Source organism: Malaclemys terrapin, chromosome 7 (genome assembly GCF_027887155.1).
Source record: "Malaclemys terrapin pileata isolate rMalTer1 chromosome 7, rMalTer1.hap1, whole genome shotgun sequence".
Taxonomy (NCBI): Eukaryota; Metazoa; Chordata; order Testudines; family Emydidae; genus Malaclemys; species Malaclemys terrapin.
In genome coordinates, this window is record NC_071511.1 from 29725951 (window position 1) to 29744959 (window position 19009).

Sequence of the window (19009 nt, forward strand, 5' to 3'; positions counted from 1 at the left end):
AAATTCGGCCCGGATGCCTGGGTCCGCACCCTGAGTCCAGGGGAAAGGATCAGCCGTGACCTCTAGGTAACACTGCACTGGAGAAGTGAGGCACATAGCACCCCCTACTGAACCCCCCGCAGCGCAGCACCCCATAGGGCTGCACTAGGGCATTGGGGCCAGCACTGATTGTGAGGGGCGAGTGCCCCCTACTGAATCCCCACCCTGCGGCCTGTCTAGCTAGCGAGGCAGGCCCTGTTCAGAGACATGGCTGAATCCACCCCACCCAGTTCCCCCCACCCCCAGGCCTTGAACAGGTGCAGGCGCTGAGCTCGCAAACAGCTAATCACCTGACAGATTTCAGCACTGCAGGCCCCCCAGCTCATTGTACCCAGCACCACAGGGCTCTGTGCTTCATCCTGACACAAGCAGCCCCCTGCTAGCCCAGCTCTGAGCTCCCCCTGACTCTGACTCTGCCCCTCCATCCTGACTTGCAGCCTCCCCCCCTGACAACTCCTCAGCTTTGGACCCCATTTCCCTCCTCCTGCCCCTGGCTTGGGCTCATTTAGTTGAACAGTTGCTGTGTTTTAAGGGTCCCACACCCAGGGCCTGTGTGGGAAGGCAAAGGAATCATTAGTGTGAAAGGTCTGAAATCTCCATCACTTCAGGAAACATGGTGCCTGATTCACCAGTGAGTGGGGAGTCCAGGGCTGGGAGAGCAGGGGGCTGTGGGTCAGGATAGGGCCCAGGATTGGGGATGGGGATTGGGGAGGGATCTCAGCAGTGGAGGAGGCAGGTGGTGCGGGGAGCACAAGCCAGGGGGGTGGGGATCGGGAAGGGATCTGGGCAGTGGGGGAGGCGGGGAGCAGAGGCTGGGGGTTGGGGGGGACATTTTCCCAAAGCTTGGAAGGCTCTCAGCAGCAGAGCTCCTGTTCTAAGGGGTAGGGGGGACACTGGGCCAGAGCAGGCTGTGTCACTATCCCACAATCCCCTTCTCTGTCTCCCCCACCCCCAGGTTCCTGGCCCAAGATGTACCAGAGATGGAGAATTTTGTGAACCTACATAAGGGGCAACCGATCAAGCGCCAGGTGTGTCCCTGCCCTGCTCTGGGTCTGGGGAAAACTCCCCAGTGGACCCTCCCAGAGTAGGGGACTCGGTGGAGTGGGGGTTAGAGAAAGGGGGTATTCTAGCATTGCCAGTTCCCCACCAATGTCTTGTGGGTCCCAGCAGGGCCATCCGGGTACCCTTACTTCCCAGCATGCCCCTGGGGAGACTGGCACTGCCCTCCCTGGGTAGAGATGGGGACTGGGGAGCTCTCATGCCCACCTCCCTGTCCAGACTGTCATCACCTGCATGAGCACGCTGAAGAAGAACATGGCGGATGAGGACGTGGTCAGCTGCCTGGTGATTGGGATGGAAAGCACCGATGTCCTCATCCTGGACCCTGAGGCCTTCACTATCCTGGTCAAGGTGAGTGGGGTGCCAGAGGTGGCTGCATCTCAGCACCAGGCAAGGGACCCCTGCTCATATATAGCTTGTTCCCATGGGTGTGGGGCTGCCCCAGCTCTCCATTTGCTGTTGCAGATGACGTTGTCGAGCATGCCAGCCTTCCTGGACGTGATGGGGCAGTTCGATGTGGAGTACTGGGTCACGGTGGCCTGCCGGGATGGGAGCATCTACATCCTGCACAGGTGACAGCCAGCCGTCGCGGTGCCTGGGGCTGGAATGGGGAAAAGAGGAAGGCAGGGGAGTGCTGAGGAACCTAAGATAAGGAACCTGGTATGTCTCCCCCTCCCCCCAGACCAGACCTATGGTCCTTTCCAGATTGGTATTCCCTTCCCTCTCCGATCAGACCCACGGGCCCATCCCAATACTCTGCCTCTCTGCTGCCCCACTGCCCAACAGCCACCCATGCCAGTTGCCCATAATGCACCTCTCTTTGTAGCGCTCTCCCATAGGGGTGATTCCCTCCATACAAGGGCTCAGCCAAGCCCCCGTGCCTGAAGGTTTGGTCTTGTGTAACATCCTTATGGGTGAGGCCTGTCTGTGCCCATTCCCTATGGGGCACTAGGGGTGGGGCAGCTGGGCAGGTCTTGGAACCTGTTTGCCCCCAGATCGGCTCCCTACATCACCTGTGAACAAGGCACCTCTCCCTGGGGGGACCAGCAGGAGATCTCCATGGCTCCATTTTAAGTCTGGTCTGCTAAGGGGGCCAGTGTCACAGGGGTGCCACACAAGGGATCCTTGTATAAATAGCTCCCCTGTCCCACTCCAGAGGCAGATAAACAGCCTTGCACCCCACCCCAGAGATGGCTACATCTGAGTGCCAGATCTCTTTCTCTTACAGGGGAAGAAGCTATGGACAGTCTATCTGCCAGCCCCACTAATGACCATGAGCCTCCTAGACCAGAAATCACACAGCTTCCAGGCCGTGATGGTAGGTCTGGCCAACCAGGAGGTGCACATGTACCAGGACAAAAACCTTGTGGACGTCATCTGCACCCAGGTAACTTCCCCACCAGGCAAAGCCAATGCCAGGGTTAATGCAGGACTCCTGGGTTCTATCCCAGCTTTGGGCGGAGAGTGGGGTCTCATGGGTTAGAGTGAGGAGGCTAGGAGCCAGGATTGTGGGTCTGGTGGTTATGGGGGAGCCAGGACACTGGCCGAGCTGCCTGATACCCCATTACCACCCCCCTTGCTCCCCCACAGGACATGGTCACCAGCATTTGCTTTGGCCGCTATGGGCGTGAGGAAAACACCCTGATCATGACGACTAAAGGTAGGCAAGGGGCATGCTGGGTGGGCACCATTCAGTTCTGTGCAATTACTTCTGTGAAATAGTGAATGCACCCTGCAGGGGATGCTGCTGGCTGTGTGCAGGACACCCTGCCCAGCCCCATCCGTAAGGACACCCTGACCCTAGCTTAGAAATTCTACCCTCAGGCATCTGGGCATCAGCTGGGCTCCAGCTGGTGGGTCAGGAAGGAATTCAACTCCCGTGGGACAGTGCAGTGCAGCAAGGGGCATTAAGGAGACAGTACACCATGGGGGATGGGCCCACGGGTCTGATCCAGGGAGAGGGGATTCATGACCTTTGTGCCCATTTGTACTCTATCCTGGTTGTCCCACCCCGCAGGTGGGGGGTTGATCATCAAGATCCTGAAGCGCACGGCCGTGTTTGAGGAGAAGGACACGTCGCTGGGCCCTCCCGTGGCCCAGAGCATCTGACTCAGCGTGCCCAAGAAGACCAGGCTGTACGTGGACGAGACGCTGCAGGAGCGCGAGAATGCCGTGGGTGAGTAGGGCAGGAATGGTGGGTTGAGGACGGGGACTACTTGTAGGCAGGTTGTCGAAGATACAGCTGGGGGTGTAGGGGAATGAGGAGTGGGAGTGGAGATTTGGGGTGGGAGGCGAGGTGGGGCATCTCCCACCATTTCCCATGCCCCCCTGCCCATGAGTCTCCTCCCATGCGCCACCAATCCCACTCCGTGCATCAACGATGGGAAAGAGAGAAGCCACTGGACTGGGATTTACTTACCAACTCAAGTCACTGTCATTGAACAAAAAAACTTCAGAAACAGACTTCAAAGAGAAACAGCAGAACTAAAATTCATTTGCAAATTCAACACCATTAATCTGGGCTTGAATAGGGACTGGGAGTGGCTGGCTCACTACAGAAGCAGCTTTTCCTCTCCTGGAATTGACACCTCCTCATCTATTATTGGGAGTGGACTACATCCACCCTGATTGAATTGGCCTTGTCAACACTGGTTCGCCACTTGTGAAGTAACTCCCTGCTCTCCATGTGTCTGTATATAATGCCTGCATCTGTAGCTTTCACTCTATGCATCCGAAGAAGTGAGGTTTTTACTCACGAAAGCTTATGCCCAAATAAATCTGTTAGTCTTTAAGGTGCCACCAGACTCTTTGTTGTTTTTGTAGATACAGACTAACACGGCTACCCCCTGATACTTACCAACTCAGCATGTCCATGCAAATGCACTGTCCAGCCACTGGGGGCGCTGTGCTGCAGGGAGCAGGGTGGGGACTCAGTGGGGAGCACTCTCTTCTCACAGTCAGTGCTGCCCCAATGCCCCAGGGGGCGCTGTGCTGCAGGGAGCAGGATGGGGACTCAGGGCTGACCCTGGTGCCAGCGGAGCGACACTAAAGGGTCCTGTGCTTCAGATAAGGCATAAAGCCAAGATCCTTTGTGATTGGTAGAGATCCCCCTTGTTGATTGGCTGCTGGCCCCAGGCTGACTGTCTGTCCTCGCTGTCCCTGCACCCCTCGCCAGCCATGCACCGCGTGTTCCAGATGGACCTGTACCGGCTGTGGATGTCAAGGCGCTGGAGTCCAGCCTGGCGCCCGTCACATCCACACTGCAGGAGCCCCTTAAGATGAATGCCGTGGTGAGTGGGTCATGGGGACATCAGACCCTTGGAATGAGGAGGGTATGGGGCATTTGGAGGGAGCCAGGAGACGGGGTGAGGAAATTCAGGATTGCGCAGGCGGAGGCTGGGAGCCAGGACTCCTGGGTTCTCCACAGCTCTAGGAGGGGAGGGGGGTCTGGTGGGCATGGGGCTGGGCAGTTTTCCCTGCTGTGGGTTGTCCCTGTGCAGGACTATTTTTAAAATCCCCCTCCCATCCTGCCCTGCAATACCCACTCCCACACCCGCTCCCGCCTTCTTTCTTGAATTTTTATCCTGCTCCTGCCATTATGGCAGCGCGACCCTCGGGATCCCCGTCCCGCTGCAGGGCTCTGAAATTGCCCCAGCAATGGCTGAACCCTCCCTGCAAATGGCTGGAGAGCCCCTGCATCATCATGCAAAGGGGACAGGAAGCCATCCCCAGGCCCAGGCAGGGAGATTTCTCATTGTCACCCTTAGTTCTGCGCTGCTGGCGGCGGCGCTGCCTTCAGACCTGGGCGACCAGAGAGCGGTGCCTGCTGGCCGGGGCATTCGTGTGGTTTGCGGTGTCTAAGGACTATTTTTTTAATAATGCTCCCGCATTGTTTCTTGAATTTTTATCCTGCTTCTGCCATTATGGCAGCGCGACCCTCGGGATCCCCGTCCCGCTGCAGGGCTCTAGGTTGAAGCACATGGTCTAACTACTAGACAAAGCTGCCTGCTCTGGCAGGGTCACTGGTGGGAGAGAAGCATCTGATTTCTCTGTGCTCAGGGCGGAGGTGGTGGGAGCGGAGCAGGCAGCGCCCACGAGGCCATTACAGGATGTTGCAGGCACCTGGGGGGCTGCGCTTCCATGAGAATACTGACCCACGGGGGAGGGGTCAGCGAGGAGCCACGCGAACAATGGAAACCCTGGGCCTCAGGGAGCCCTAGTGGAAGAGTTCCTCTGAGAGAAGGTCCTGAGGGGGCTTGTCCCGGTCTCTCTGCATAGTGGGGGGATTTGTGGGAGCAGGGGGTTCATGAAGGTCGCAGACAAAGTCTGAGCAAGAGCCAGGAGCCACCATCAGCCACAGCCAGTGTTTAACAGGGAGAGGGATTTGCCCTTCGGACAACAGGGGGCAGGGAACTCTCCAGCGCTTGGGGGCTTCCAATCCAGAGGGGATGTGGCTCTAGCTCCGTGAGCAGATCTGGGCTGAACTCCGGAACGGTGGGGGTGAGATTTGGGATTCAATCATCTCTTTAGATTTCCAGGGGTCCCTTCTTGTGGCTCCTGTGATGGAGAACCCCTCCCCCCCAACCCCAGGCTGGCTGGATTGGCTGTGGGATCAAGGACTCCTCTCTCCTTTGCATTGAACCGGTACTCAGGATCTACCCCGCCCCCCCTTCCCCAGGTCCAGGGCATCGGCCCCACCTTCAAACTGACCCTCCACATTCAGAACACGTCAGCTGGGCGCCCCTCCATCAACCTGCTGGTGAGCTTCCTCTACGACCAGAGCCTCTATGCCATGAAGAGAGCCTTCTTCAAGGTACCCCCACCCCCCAGCACCTCTGACCACCCCTACAGGCCCCTGCACTCTGACTGACTCAGCTTTGTCTCCCTACAGGCCCCCATGCTGGTCCCGCGACTAAACTACCCCATTGAAACCTTTGTGGAGTGTCTGAGCGACAAGGGGATCTCGGACATCATCAAGGTTTGTACAGGGACACCCCACCGCAGAGAGATGCCTGACCCTTTAAAATGCTCCCACCTCCCTCCTGGTGTGGGTGGGTGGGGGTTAGGGCCCAGAGGTGGCTGCATCTCAGTGCCACGGGAGGGATCCATGTATAAGGAGGCCCTGCACCCCACCCCAGAGGTGGCTGCATCTCAGCGCTGGGGGCTCTGTCTTCTCTCTTGCAGGTGTTTGTATCGCAGGAGGGCCAGAGCATGCCCTTGCTGACTGCCCATATCAACATGCCAGTGAGTGAGGGCCTGGCTGCTGCCTGAACAACCTATGGGGGGCGATAGAGACCAGAGCTGCAGTACATCCCAATGGAGCCCTCACTGGATCAGAGCCAGGACCTGGAGCCGAGGCCTCCTGCTGTGCAGTGAACCACCAGCTGCCCCCAGGGTGCACATTGCTGACTTGGGACCATGTAGAGTGGGGTGTCAGGACTCCCGTCCCCAGCCTGGGGTGCAGACCCCAGCCTGGGGTGCGTTGTCTGGGATCAGGCTAGCTCCTTACATCAGAGGGGGTTGGGGGAGTTTGGAATTAAGGGCTGCTGGGGAAAGGGGTGTTTCTCCCCCATCATGGCCCTGGGGGCAGCACCTGGAAACCCCCTTAGCTGTGATCGTAGCATCTCAATAAAGGCAGCACCGTTGCTGTAACGAGGGTGCTGGTGTGTGGAGTGCGTAGCATGGGGGGAGTCGGGTGGTACACTCAAGTTAACAATTAAACAACCTCCCCCCATCAAAGGGGCCACACACACAGCACATAAAAGCAGTTTAATGGCAGTTTCACAGGCCCCTTTCGCTGCTGCAGCAAAGGGAAGGAGCATTCGCCTGGAGGCAGTGTTGCTGGAAGGGCCGAGCCCAGCTCTGGGTACCTGTGGGGATGGAGCTATAGCAATCTGAGTATCGAATTCATTCCCCCATCACCCAGGGAAGGCCCATGGCCCCAGTTATTTTTGTCTTGGCGGTGGCAGGGGTCTTGGCAGGGAGTCAGCAGGCTCTCGGCAGCAGCAGCACCCCCTTCAGGGCGGGCAGAGGACGTTATGTCCCGGAGCCCCAACGCGGTTGACGGTGGCTGTTACAGGGAATGTGGTGATGCCGCAGGCGTTCCTGCCACGATAGAGACGGTAATAGCCCTGCCGAGGGGACAGGCGGTTAGGGACAGATGGTCCTGGACAGTCTTTCCTCACCCAGGGCTGCTCTACACCGGGAACTTACATAAAATCCACACACCCCGAGAGACGTAGCAGTGCCGCCCGGCCCCCGCAGTAGCCTGCGCTAGGTGGATGGAAAAATTCTCCTGCCTCTCAGGGAGGTGGATGAAGTTCAGTGACAGGAGAACCCCTGCCACTGGTGGAGGTGCCGGTGCAGCTGTGTCGCGGTAGTGGTTTAAGTGTAGACAAACCCTCAGTCCGCCTTTCCATCAAACTGGAACAGGGTCTGAACCCGGACAGGGAGTGGATAATACAGGGGTGGCCACCCTGCAGCTCTGGAGCCACATGCGGCTCTTCAGAAGTTAATATGCGGCTCCTTGTATAGGCACCGACTCCGGGGCTGGAGCTACAGGTGCCAACTTTCCAATGTGCCGGGGGTGCTCACTGCTCAACCTCTGGCTCTGCCACCAGCCCTGCCCCCGTTCCACCCCTTTGCCTGAGCCTGCCGTGCCCTCGCTCTTCTCCTCCCCGCACCCCAGCCTCCTGCACGCCCTGAAACAGCTGATCAGGAGGTGCATGGAGGGAGGGGGAGGTGCTGATCAATAGGGCTGCTGGTGGGTGGGAGGCGCTGGGAATGGGTGGGGGAGCTGATGGGGGGGGCTGCTGACGTATTACTGTGGCTCTTGGGAAATGTACATTGATAAATTTTGGCTCCTTCTCAGGCTCAGGTTGGCCACCCCTGGTATAATAAAAGCCCACACCTCACCCCAGTGGGGGCTGTGTCTTAGCGTTAGGCAGGGGATCCTGTATAAACAGTCCCTGCACCCCACTCAGAGGCCATCTCTGTAGGATCCCACAGCACAGCCTCCTTCAGACAAAACCAGCCCACACCCCCACAGACAGCACTGCCCTGGGGGCAGCCCCATACACTCCCCACTCACCTTCTCTCCCCAGCCTTCCCCCCAGGAGTTCTTGATGACCCAGTACCGCCTTTTCTTCACTGCAATGGATTAGTGAAGAGAAAGGCACAGTGGTCTTAGTGCTTCTGACAGCTGAGCCCCCTGCCAAACCCTCAGTTCGTTTAACCCCATCTCACCCCAATCCAAACCCCTGCACCGCCCGTCCCCACTCACCATGCCCATAGCCAACCAGCAGGCCAACATGATCCACATGGTCTGGACTGCAGCTCTTCACCAAGGGCTGGGAGATTCCCTTTTTATAATGCTGCAGAGGCACAAAATTGAGCGGAAACTGAGTCGAGTGGGGGGGCTTAGTGGGCGAGTCACCATGGGATGGGCTGAATAGCCAGAGGGCTTCTCCTGCATTGCTAATTGGGTGGCACATACCTTCATGACAGCTGAGTTCAGGGTAACTGTGATTGGGCCCTTGCTTGCGACGTGTGCAGCTATTTCTACAAGAGGAAACCCAAATGTACTGGGTGAGGATGATGACCCAGGAACAAACACCTCTGACCCAGGCATGGCCCTACCAGTCTGCTCCTGTCCCCACACACTGGCTACAATCGGCCTTGCCCCTCCCTGTGTCCTCTAGGCCCCCTGCACCCCTCATATTCCCCCTCTGCTGCTCAGAGCTCCCCCAGGGGGAAGCATGAAACTAACCAGCCCCTTGTTGGTTTCACACACATCACCCCATGCACCCTCCTGCCCATGCACAGCTGCCTGGAAACTGACCAGGTTTGATCAGTTCTGGCCCTGCTTTCCCCCTCTCCCCCCCCCCAGCCCTCTTTGTCACCTTCTAATTCTGTTCTGCTGCCCCTCACTTGCTCCCTTTGCCCCCCACAACTCCCCCCTGAATGGCCCACTCTCCCCTGGCCCCAGTGCTGGCCCCACCCCAACCCTTCTCCCCCACAGGCCTCACCCTCTTCATCTCCAGGTAGTGTCTGGAAGCCCTGGATATAGGCAGCTGGCTCATTGAGGTTGTGGCATGTCTCCTGTCTCCCTGTGTAGGGATAGGCATCCTCGCTGGTCAGACCACCTGGGAGGGAGTGTATGTGAAAGGTCTGGGATGGGCCCAGAGCGCCTCATTCCCTGCTCCATCCTTCCCCTGTTCTTGACTCGGATCAGAGTAAACCCCCTCCCCGCAAATTCAACCTGTCACAAAGAGTGTGGCTAGAGCAGGGTCAGGGAGTGAAGAGGGGTCGCCCTTCTGTATACAGTATTGGGAAAATTGCTCCCAGTCTGGGTCAGGGTCCATGCAGCACCTGGCGTGATGGGGGCCCCAATCTCAGTCAGGGTCTGCACAGCGTCTGGTGATGGGGGCTACAGACTGGTCTGGGGGCCCCAATCTCAGTCAAGGGGTCTGTGCAGCACCTGTGGTGATGAGTCTCCATGCACTAAAGTATCCTCACAGTAAACAGTTGAGAGGAGTGAATAGGGGACAGTCCTGGGGGCTGTGGGGGGCTTTATTGTCTGCAGTGCAAAGGACCCCATGTCCCTCCAGTGCCTACGTACCCTTGTGTAACACCGTAGTGAAGGCGTCCCACACGTAGCCCCCTTTGCACCCCGCTCCGCACCAGCTGCAGTCCAACACCTCTGCAAGGGAAGTAGTGGGTGAGCACCAAGCCAGCTCCCTCTCCCCCCAGTCAGACCCTGGGATCCTGCTCCTGCTGGGTGGCACACACTGACCAGGAAAGACCCCAGTGGGCACTGGCTCATCCGACAGGCAGAACGTCTCACAGTGGCTCCCACTGGGGTGATGAACCCACCCCTGGATGGAGAGACTCAGCACCTGCCACCCCCTGCTTTAACATCTGGTGGGGGAGAGTTCCACAGGCAGGGCTCAGCTGATAGTAGACTGGGGTTGGGGTGTGTGGTCGGTGACGGGATCCTAACTTACCAGGAGGCAAGTCTGTGGTGGGGCTGTCCCCCCACCCCGGTGAGTTATAACAGAGTGAAAATATGTGAAACCCCATGCATGGAGACATGGTCCCTGTATACCCCACGCACCCAGCCAGCTCCCAGGCCTTTCAAGGGTTACAAGCTCCCAGTTTGGGACAGGAAGTGAAGGGGGTACTTTACACACACACATACACACAGAGGGATTCTGGGCTGGGAAGGGGATGGCACTTAGAACAGCCCCAGGCACCCCCTCCTCTGTGCCCCCCATTCACCCCAGCCTGTGGGGCTGCTGCTCACAGCAGGGCAGCGCTGGGGTGCCCCGCTCTGTTCCAGTCGAGTGGGCGAGGCTCCCTACAGCCCCTACCTTGCACCGAGAGGTTCCGGGGCTGGTGGAAGTGGATGTTCCAGAGGGACTCGATGTTGGCAACAGCAGCGAAGGCCCAGCAGGAGCGGCACTTATCGCCCTGCGGAGAGAGGGGTGAGGCCCAGCGTGGTGCTAGGGGGTGCTGTGCTGCAGGGCAGGAGGGGGCGCTCTCCCCAGCCTCAGCGCTGACCCCAATGCCCCAGCTGAGGAAGGTAGCGCCGGCTGGGGTTAGCAGTGGGGAGGGGGGTGGAACGATTTTGTCATTACTGAGCCCCCCATGGCTCCCCCTGTCTTGCCCCATCTAACTGCCCATCTGGGGGGTTCCCAACCCCACCCCTCCCACAGCTACCTGGTCCTTCACGGCGGTCACGGCCCCCGCCTTCCTCCAATCACAGGATGGGGGCAGCTCCTTCCTCGGGAGCTGGGGGGCCTGGTGCATGGTGTGGGGCGGGGGGCTCCGGAACATCCCCTGGAACTCCTCATCTGGGGAGATGGAGGGAGATGGCACTGAGGGGGTGCTGGAAGGGGGAGTGAGGGTTGCAGAGTAGTGGGGGGCAGGGGAAGGGGGTGCAGAACAGTGGGGGAAGGGAGAAGGTGCACAGAACGGGTACAGAGCGATGGGGGTGGGGAAGGGTGGGAGTGCAGAGTAGGGGAAGGGGGTGCAGAACAGTGGGGGCAGAGAATGTGCATGGGAGGGGAGGGGGAGTGAAGAGTGGTGGGGCCAGGAAAGGAGGGAGTGCAGAGTAGGGGGGGCAGAGAAGGTGCATGGGAGGGGTGCAGAGAGGTTAGGGCAGGAGAAGGGGGTGCAGAGTAGGGGAAGGGGGTGCAGAACAGTGGGGGCAGAGAATGTGCATGGGAGGGGAGGGGGAGTGAAGAGTGGTGGGGGCCAGGAAAGGAGGGAGTGCAGAGTAGGGGGGGCAGAGAAGGTGCATGGGAGGGGTGCAGAGAGGTTAGGGCAGGAGAAGGGGGTGCAGAGAGGTTAGGGCAGGAGAAGGGGGTGCAGAGCAGTGGGTGAAGGGGAAGGGAGGGGTGCACAGGAGAGGGTGCAGAGCAGTGGGGGAAGGGAGGGGTGCAGAGGTGCAAGGGAGAGGGATGCGGCGTCGGGGGTCGCTCCCCACCTGTCCAGTCGCTGAAGCGGGTCACCCCATACTGCCCCGTGCCCAGCTCCGTCTCCTGCAGCCGCCGCGCCGCGAGCAGGCTCCGCGTGAAGATCCCGAAGCGTCTGCGCTGCTCTGGAGGAGAGTGGGGTGGGGTCATGGGCACTGGGGTACGACACCCCCAGTCCTGACGTTCCAGCACAAAGCGGGGTGGGGATTTTCCACCCTCCCAGCGCCTCTTTCCGCTGCCAGCTACAGAGCCGAGCCACAGTGTGTGTGGTGTGAAACCAGCATGACAGAAAGAGCGAGACAGCAGCGGAGCCCCCCCACGCCGTGCCCCCACCGGCCCTGGGGGGAGGGGAGTATGCAGGGTCCAGGGAAGGCAGCTCGCACCAGCCGCGGGCAGGCCAGGCTGCGCTCAGAGGTGGCTGGTCACAGAGATGTGGAGAAGGGGATCGGGCTGGTTTGTCCACCCCCACCTCAGCCCCATCTGTCCCCCTGCTACGCCCCACATTCTCCCCATGGTAACAGCCCCCAGGAAGAGCCGCCTGCCCCCCACACCAACAGCCCCCCCAATCCCTCCTGTCCCTCACCTGCGGGGCTCCTGTAGGTTCTGTTGAACTGAATCATAAAATCCTTGAACATTCGAGTCACTTCAGCCTGAAATGGACAAACCGGCAGGATGGTGGGGAGCGAAGGGGCGTCCCAGCAGCCAGTGCCCCTGCCTCAATCTCCACTCCCAGCCCCCGGCTACCCACAGCCATATTGGTGCCCCCCAATCCCCACCCACAGCCCCTGTTAGCCAAACCCTGGGCTCTGCAACCCGTCCCAGCTCTGCTCATGGCCCTCAATCCCCAGCCCCCAGCTATCCCTGCTTTGGGATGTAGGGTGGAGCCCGCTGCAGTCTGGGGTGGATGGGGGCACATGCCCATCTGGGTGAGTGGGCATTGGTGTCTCAGGGGGAGCACATGGAGCATGGGGGAGTGTGCAAGGAGTGTGAGGCACCGACTGGCCTACAGTGGTGGGGAATGGCTACCGGACCTTCCCCGCTCGCGGGTGCTGGCTCCAATTCCTCTCCCTGGATTCTCCACACATGCACCAAATGCTGGGTCTCAGCACAGTAGCCAGCGGCTCTTGGCACAGACACTCGGTGTCTTCTCTGTCCTTCTCTGGCTTTCAGGCCCACTCCGCCCCAAAACTGCTCCCTCCAGGTGCATCCTCCATCCCTTACCTTGCTGAGTTCAGGGGGCAGGACAGAGCCAGCTGGGAGGGCCCAGGCCCACAGCAGGAGGAGACAGGGACTCAGGACTCCAGGCCCCATGGCAGTAGCTGCTCAGTGCCTGCCCAGGCATCCTGTGGGGGGTTATATGGGGAGGGGCAGGCAGAAGAGTGACGGAAACCACAGAGCAGAGGAGCTGTAGGTGTGAGATCCGGGACCAGGGGGCAGATGTGTGTGTGGGGGGGAGGGAATCCGAGGTGTGGGGGTTGGGTTTCAGACATCCAAGCAGCCTCAAACCTGCTCCTTTGCCCTCAGGGTCCGCACCGGGAGGGGACGGGGACGGACGGACAGATTTGGGGACAATGGGGCATTGTGTAGATAAAACTCTGATAATTTTCATATGACTTTTCATTGTGCCTCTTCATATAACCTTGTAGTGGGTCTACCCACGTGTGACCTCTGTTTTCATGAAACTTTGTATCAAAGCCTAATATAGAAACCTTGTACTGATGAGCCTTGGTATATGGAAACTTTGTATCAAAGCCTCATGTAGAAACTTTGTGTCAAGCCGTGGTATAATGGTATAGCCCCTAAGGATAGTTAAAGTCGAAGGAAAATGTCTTTTTGCTCGGAGTAGAATAAGATCTGTCTCCCCCGCCAACTCCCTTAATCAATTGCCCTGTTGAATGAATGAGGTGTGAATGAGCAAGGCATGGAAGGCAGCACCTCCAGACAGCTGCAACTCTTGGAGAGGGGCTGGGAGCCAGACCCAAGGACAATAAAACATGTCAAGTGAGCTCACTAACGAAGAGCAGACATACTGAAGGCCTCGAGGGTTAGAAGCAAGCAGCTTCTTTTGGAAACACCCTCTTTGCAGCATTGGGACAACACCCAGAAGGAAGCAGCACAAAGGACCAATGGCCACAGACACAGATTTTGAATCTGGTACAGATTTGCATGCGAGGGAAGCTGCTATAAATGTGAGGTGTCTTGCAGCCAGGGCCGGCTCCAGTAGGGTTACCATATTTTGTGCCTCCAAATGGAGGACACTCCATGGGCCCCGGCCCCGCCCACGCCCATGCCCCAACACCGCCCCTTCCCCAAAGTCTCTGCCCCCTCCCCTGCTTCCCGCGAACATTTAATTCGCGGCAAGCCTGAAGCAGGTAAGGGGGAGTGTGGGGGGAGGAGGCGCGGCCCAGGCTGGCCCCTGGCGGCTCCAGCCTGGGTCGGCTCGGGCCCTGGGGTGCCAGCCCCCGGCCCGCCCAGCACTGCCGGCCCCCAGCGGCCCGGCGCACCCCCTGGCTCCCGGCCCAGCGGACCCCCCAGCTCTCGGCCCAGCGGGCCCGGACCGGCTCCCGGCCCCGCACCGGCCCGCGGACCCCGCGGCCCCGCGGCCCCCCCCGGCTCCTGGCCCCGCGGCCCCCCCCCAGCTCCCGGCCCAGCGGACCTCCCGGCCCTGCGGGCCTGGCCCGGCTCCCGGCCCAGCGGACCCCCCGGCCCAGCAGACCCCCCCGGCCCCGCGGCCCAGCGGACCCCCGCGTCTCCCGGCCCCGCGGGCCCGGACCGGATCCTGGCCCCACGGACCCCCCAGCTCCCAGCCCAGCGGACCCCCCCGGCTCCCGGCCCAGCGGACGCACCGGCCCCAGCCAAAGAGGCCCCGGCCGAGCCCTCCCGATTTTCCCGGACATGCCCGGCTTTTGGGGATTTCCCCCCGGACGGGGATTTGAGCCCCCAAAAGCCGGACATGTCCGGGAAAATCCGGACGTATGGTAACCCTAGGCTCCAGGCACCAGCCAAGGAAGCTTGTGCTTGGGGCGGCAGATTTCAAAGGGCGGCATTCCATCTAATCTTTTTTTTTTTTTTGGTTTTGGTTTGTTTTGTGCTTCACCGCTTTGCCCGCCCCTGCAGGATTTTTCTTTTTCGTTTACTTCTCCCGCCGCCCTGTAGGGGGTGGAGGAGGGGAGCGCCCTGCATCAAGCCCGGTAGGGCAGCCCGCGTCCTTCCCTGCCTGCCGAACGGAGCGGCACTGCCGCACTAAGCCCTCCCAGCAGGCGGTGCAGCGGGAGGGGCCGCGTGGCAAGCGCCCCGCTTAAGGAAGCCCTGGCCGGTCCCCTTCTCTCCCCCCCCCACCCCCGCTAGCCGAGGTGCGCACTCCGCTGCCCGGGGTCTGCAGGGCTGGGAGTCCCCCATCACCCACGCTCCCACCGCCCCGCAGGTATTTTTTGTTTGTTTTTATTTTTTATTTCCTTTGCCGCTCCAGCAGGCGGGCCAGTTTGTCGTCCCCCCCACCCGTCGCTCCGGCCGGGGGCAGGTTTGTCCCCCCCCACTTTGCTGCTCCGGCCGGCCGGTTTGTCCTCCCCCTCCCCTTTGCTGCTCCAGCCGGCCGGTTTGTTCTCCCCCCTCCCCCTTGGCCGCTCTGGCCGGGGGCAGGTTTGTTTCCCGGCTCCCCCCACCCCCACTTTTGCCGCTCCGGCCGGTTTGTTGTCCCGTCCCCCCCGCCGGGGGCAAGTTTGTTTCCCGCCCCCCCCCTCTTTGCTACTCCGGCCGGCTGGTTTGTTCTCCACCCTCCCCTTCGCCGCTCCGGCCGGGGGCAGGTTTGTTTTCTTCCTCCCCTTGCTGCTCCGGCTGGCTGGGCGTTTTTTGCTTTGGGTGGCAAAAAAGCCAGAGCTGGCCCTGCTTGCAGAGGACCCTGGGTCTCATCTTGTCAACATGGGAGCATCGATCCGGATCGGCAGAAGCCCGGCTCCACCCCCTCCTCCATCTAACTCACCTGGCCAGTGAAGTTAAGGGGAACAACTAACTGGTAACAACAAGACGGAGTGTGCTTGTGTGTGTGTATGTGAGTGCATGAGTGTAATATATATATAAAATGCATATGATACAGTGTTAATTAATACATGTATTACTAATAAATCTGGCATTTTGCCTTATTCCCCCTGAAAAGATCCTGTGCAGTACTTTAAGTACAACATTTTGGTGGAGAATCGTGAAAGGGGGAAATGTACCACAAGCATTTATTAAGTAATGAAACAAACTTTGATAGTAAGTAATGGAGAAGTATGGAAAAGTGATCAGAAACCTTGAAAAGTATTAAGAAGTGATCGATCATTAAGGTGTACCCCCGGTGGTAGAAAGCCGGGTAAAGAGAGGAGGAGAAGTAGCTTTCTCACTCCAGGAAAAGAGGTATTGGTAAATAAGAGTAAAGAGATAAGCATTGCTATTTTAGTCCCAATAGGAGGTTGGGTATACTAGAAAATGTTTAAACGCAAACAGTCTTTTAAGAAGGCTCCCAGAGAGGAGACTGAGAAATTGGCATTTGTAAAAGATGTTACCCCTTTTGAACAAATCTTGCAAAAATTCGGACACAGCCCTTGGCCTGATCAAGTGTTGGCTGATGTCCATACAATTTCAGACCTAGAAGATAAATTGGCTCAGTACATATTGATATATAAACCCTCAACTCAAATGAAAAAGGAAGCAGCTGCAGTTTGGCTTCTATGGAAAACCTGTAATGAGGTATGTAGTGAGTCGGTGTGGCTCCCCTCCTGCCCAGAAGAGGGAGCCCACGTGCCGGCACCAGAGTGGGTGGGACCACCACCGCCTGTCCCCGCCCCCCGGAAGTCAAGGGGCGGGACAGGAAGTATAAAGGCCGGCCGCCCGAGCTCAGTTGGCGGCCAGCCACCACAGGGAGCAGACGTGCGGCCGGGAGCTCCCGGCCAGGAGACCGTCGAAGACCCTAGCTGGCCTGAGCTACCCCGGGCCCGCTACGAGGAGGAGCCGCCGGAGCCCGTTCACGCCCGCCACTGGGAGAACCCCTGGGAACCGAACCCCGCTAACCCTGAGGGTGAGACTGGACCCGAACCCCTCAGCCCCTGCTGCTATCCAGAGGAGCCGCCTGAGGACCATTGGCCGGACTTCCCGGCAGAGCTACCAGACTTGCCGCCGAGCCCGGGCAGAGAGGAGCCCATGCAGGTGGACTGGCCCGATCCCGGCGCAACGACCGAGGTAGGCTGTGAGGGGGATCACGGAAGTAGCCCGGGGGTAGCCGACCCCGGTCCGGCTGCAACTGAGTGTGAGCCTATGTCAGTGTGTTGCGGTCTGGATACCCCACTGACCAGCAGCGGCAGCAACCGCTGTTAGGGCCCCGGGCTGGAACGCAGTGGAGTGGGTGGGCCTGCGTTCCCCCCTGCCACCCTCCGTACGGGTGGCAGGCTTCCCCCTCACCCAACGCTCGGCTACAGAAGCCTGGGCCTTGAACTATTTGCCTGCTCAGCCCCTGCAACAAGGGCCTGAGCCTAACTGTGTTTGCCCCGCCCTGATCCAGGGCCTGGCCTCTGAACTATTTGCTCGCTCAGCCCCTGCAACAAAGGCCTGAGCTAACTGTGTTTGCCCCGCCCTGATCCAGGGCCTGGGCTCTGAACTATTTGCTCGCTCAGCTCCCTGCAACAAGGGCCTGAGCTAACTGTGTTTGCCCCGCCCTGATCCAGGGCCTGGCCTCTGAACTATTTGCTCGCTCAGCTCCCTGCAACAAGGGCCTGAGCTTAACTGTGTTTGCCCCGCCCTGATCCAGGGCCTGGCCTCTGAACTATTTGCTCGCTCAGCCCCTGCAAACAAGGGCCTGAGCTTAACTGTGTTTGCCCCGCCCTGATCCAGGGCCTGGGCTTTGAACTGTTTGCTCGCTCAGCCCCTGCCATAAGGACCTGAGCCTAACTGTGTTTGCCCCGCCCTGATCCAGGGCCTGGGCTCTGAACTATTTGCCCGCTCAGCCCAGCAAGCAAGGGTCTGAGCTAACTGTGTTTGCCCCGCCCTGATCCAGGGCCTGGGCTCCTGAGCTTTAACCGTGGTTGCTCCGACTCTGCACCAAAGAGCCGGAGTTTCAGGACTAACTGACTGCTTATTCCCAGAGTAGTGAGTCGGTGTGGCTCCCCTCCTGCCGGAAGGGTCGAGCCCCGGCTAGGACCTACTACAGGTATTCCTTCAATTGGCTGAATATAAAAATGAAAACAAGAAACTGCACCAAGATTTACAAGCCTCTGCTGCAGAAGCAGAGAAATGGAAATGTATGTCCATTAGTACCCAAACCCAGCTTGGTGCCCTTAAGGATGGGTACAGAGAGTTAAAGCAGCACTCTCAAAGCCTACAGGACCACACAAAAGACAAGGAGAAAATTGAAAAAGAAAATCAGGTATTACAGGGAATGGTCAAAAAGTTAACTTTAGAACAGGGGAGAGCCCCCGCTGACCATAACCACTGTAAATCACTCATTAAACAACTGGAACAAAAATTGGGATTTGCAAATAGACAAATTGCTGCAGTAACTTCAGGAGAAGGGACATTTGAGACCCCATAAGGGGCAGACTTTTGGGACCCCCCCCCCCCCGGAGGTTGGGAAGGGGATATTTGGGTCGATTCTCCCTCCCAGGGCCAAAATGCCATTGCAGCAGTAACAAAGAGAACAGTCACCACCACAAGGGAGGGTGGTGAGAGTGACCCAGTAACCACAGTGCCTGTTTCTGCCTCAGATCTCCAGGCCATGGCAAAGTGGCTGGGGATTTTAAAACGGGGAAAAGTTTCTAGGTGAAGTGTTAATGCCCTTTTACTGGGAAAAAGGAAAAATTTAAACCCACAAGAAATGCACCACTTAATGAGCATTTGTGCAGCGCCAAGTACCAGACACACTGTGGCAGAAACCGAGCAGCGTCTGCCATGGTAAAAGCACTGTGCTAATTTGTTTCGAAGCTTTTATCTTTCAGGCTCTGAACTAAAACATCAGGAGAGCTGGTACTAGCTGAAGAATTATAAAATACCATGGTTCTAGTGCCGCAACAAAGTCTGTGTTGCATGTTCTGTGTTGCATGTTCATATTCTGTGTCTGTCTCTGGTGCAGGGCTGGCACAACCCATTAGGTGACCTAAGCGGTCACCTAGGGCACTAACATTTTGGGGGCGGAGATGCCGGCAGCTGGATCTTCGGCCGCCCCGGTCATCGGCGGTATTTTGAGGGGTGGGACCTTCCGGTGGTATTTCGGGGGAGGGGTCAGTGAGGAGCCACGCAAACAATGGAAACCCTGGGCCTCAGGGAGTCCTACTGGAAGAGTTCCTCTGAGAGAAGGTCCTGAGGGGGCTTGTCCCAGTCTCTCTGCATAGTGGGGGGATTTGTGGGAGCAGGGGGTTCATGAAGGTCGCAGACAAAGTCTGAGCAAGAGCCAGGAGCCATCGTCAGCC

The 19009-nt window shown here is 58.8% G+C and overlaps 1 protein-coding gene and 1 pseudogene across 1 annotated transcript; one reads left to right on the forward strand and one right to left on the reverse strand.

Annotated features, from left to right (window-relative positions):
• Positions 1–652: 652 nt before the first annotated feature.
• On the forward strand, positions 653–6578 carry LOC128840290 (Bardet-Biedl syndrome 1 protein-like; annotated as a pseudogene).
• Positions 6579–6793: 215 nt separating this feature from the next.
• Positions 6794–12892, reverse strand: LOC128840910 (cathepsin W-like). Its single transcript, XM_054035461.1, has 11 exons — positions 12798–12892; positions 12160–12226; positions 11588–11701; positions 10819–10952; positions 10470–10569; positions 9719–9799; positions 9126–9242; positions 8594–8658; positions 8381–8471; positions 8189–8247; positions 6794–7229 (listed from the first exon to the last, which is right to left on the reverse strand). Exons 1-11 carry the CDS (start codon positions 12885–12887, stop codon positions 7116–7118), a joined length of 1032 nt encoding a protein of 343 aa, XP_053891436.1. The 5' UTR covers positions 12888–12892; the 3' UTR covers positions 6794–7115.
• Between the last annotated feature and the right edge of the window lie 6117 nt (positions 12893–19009).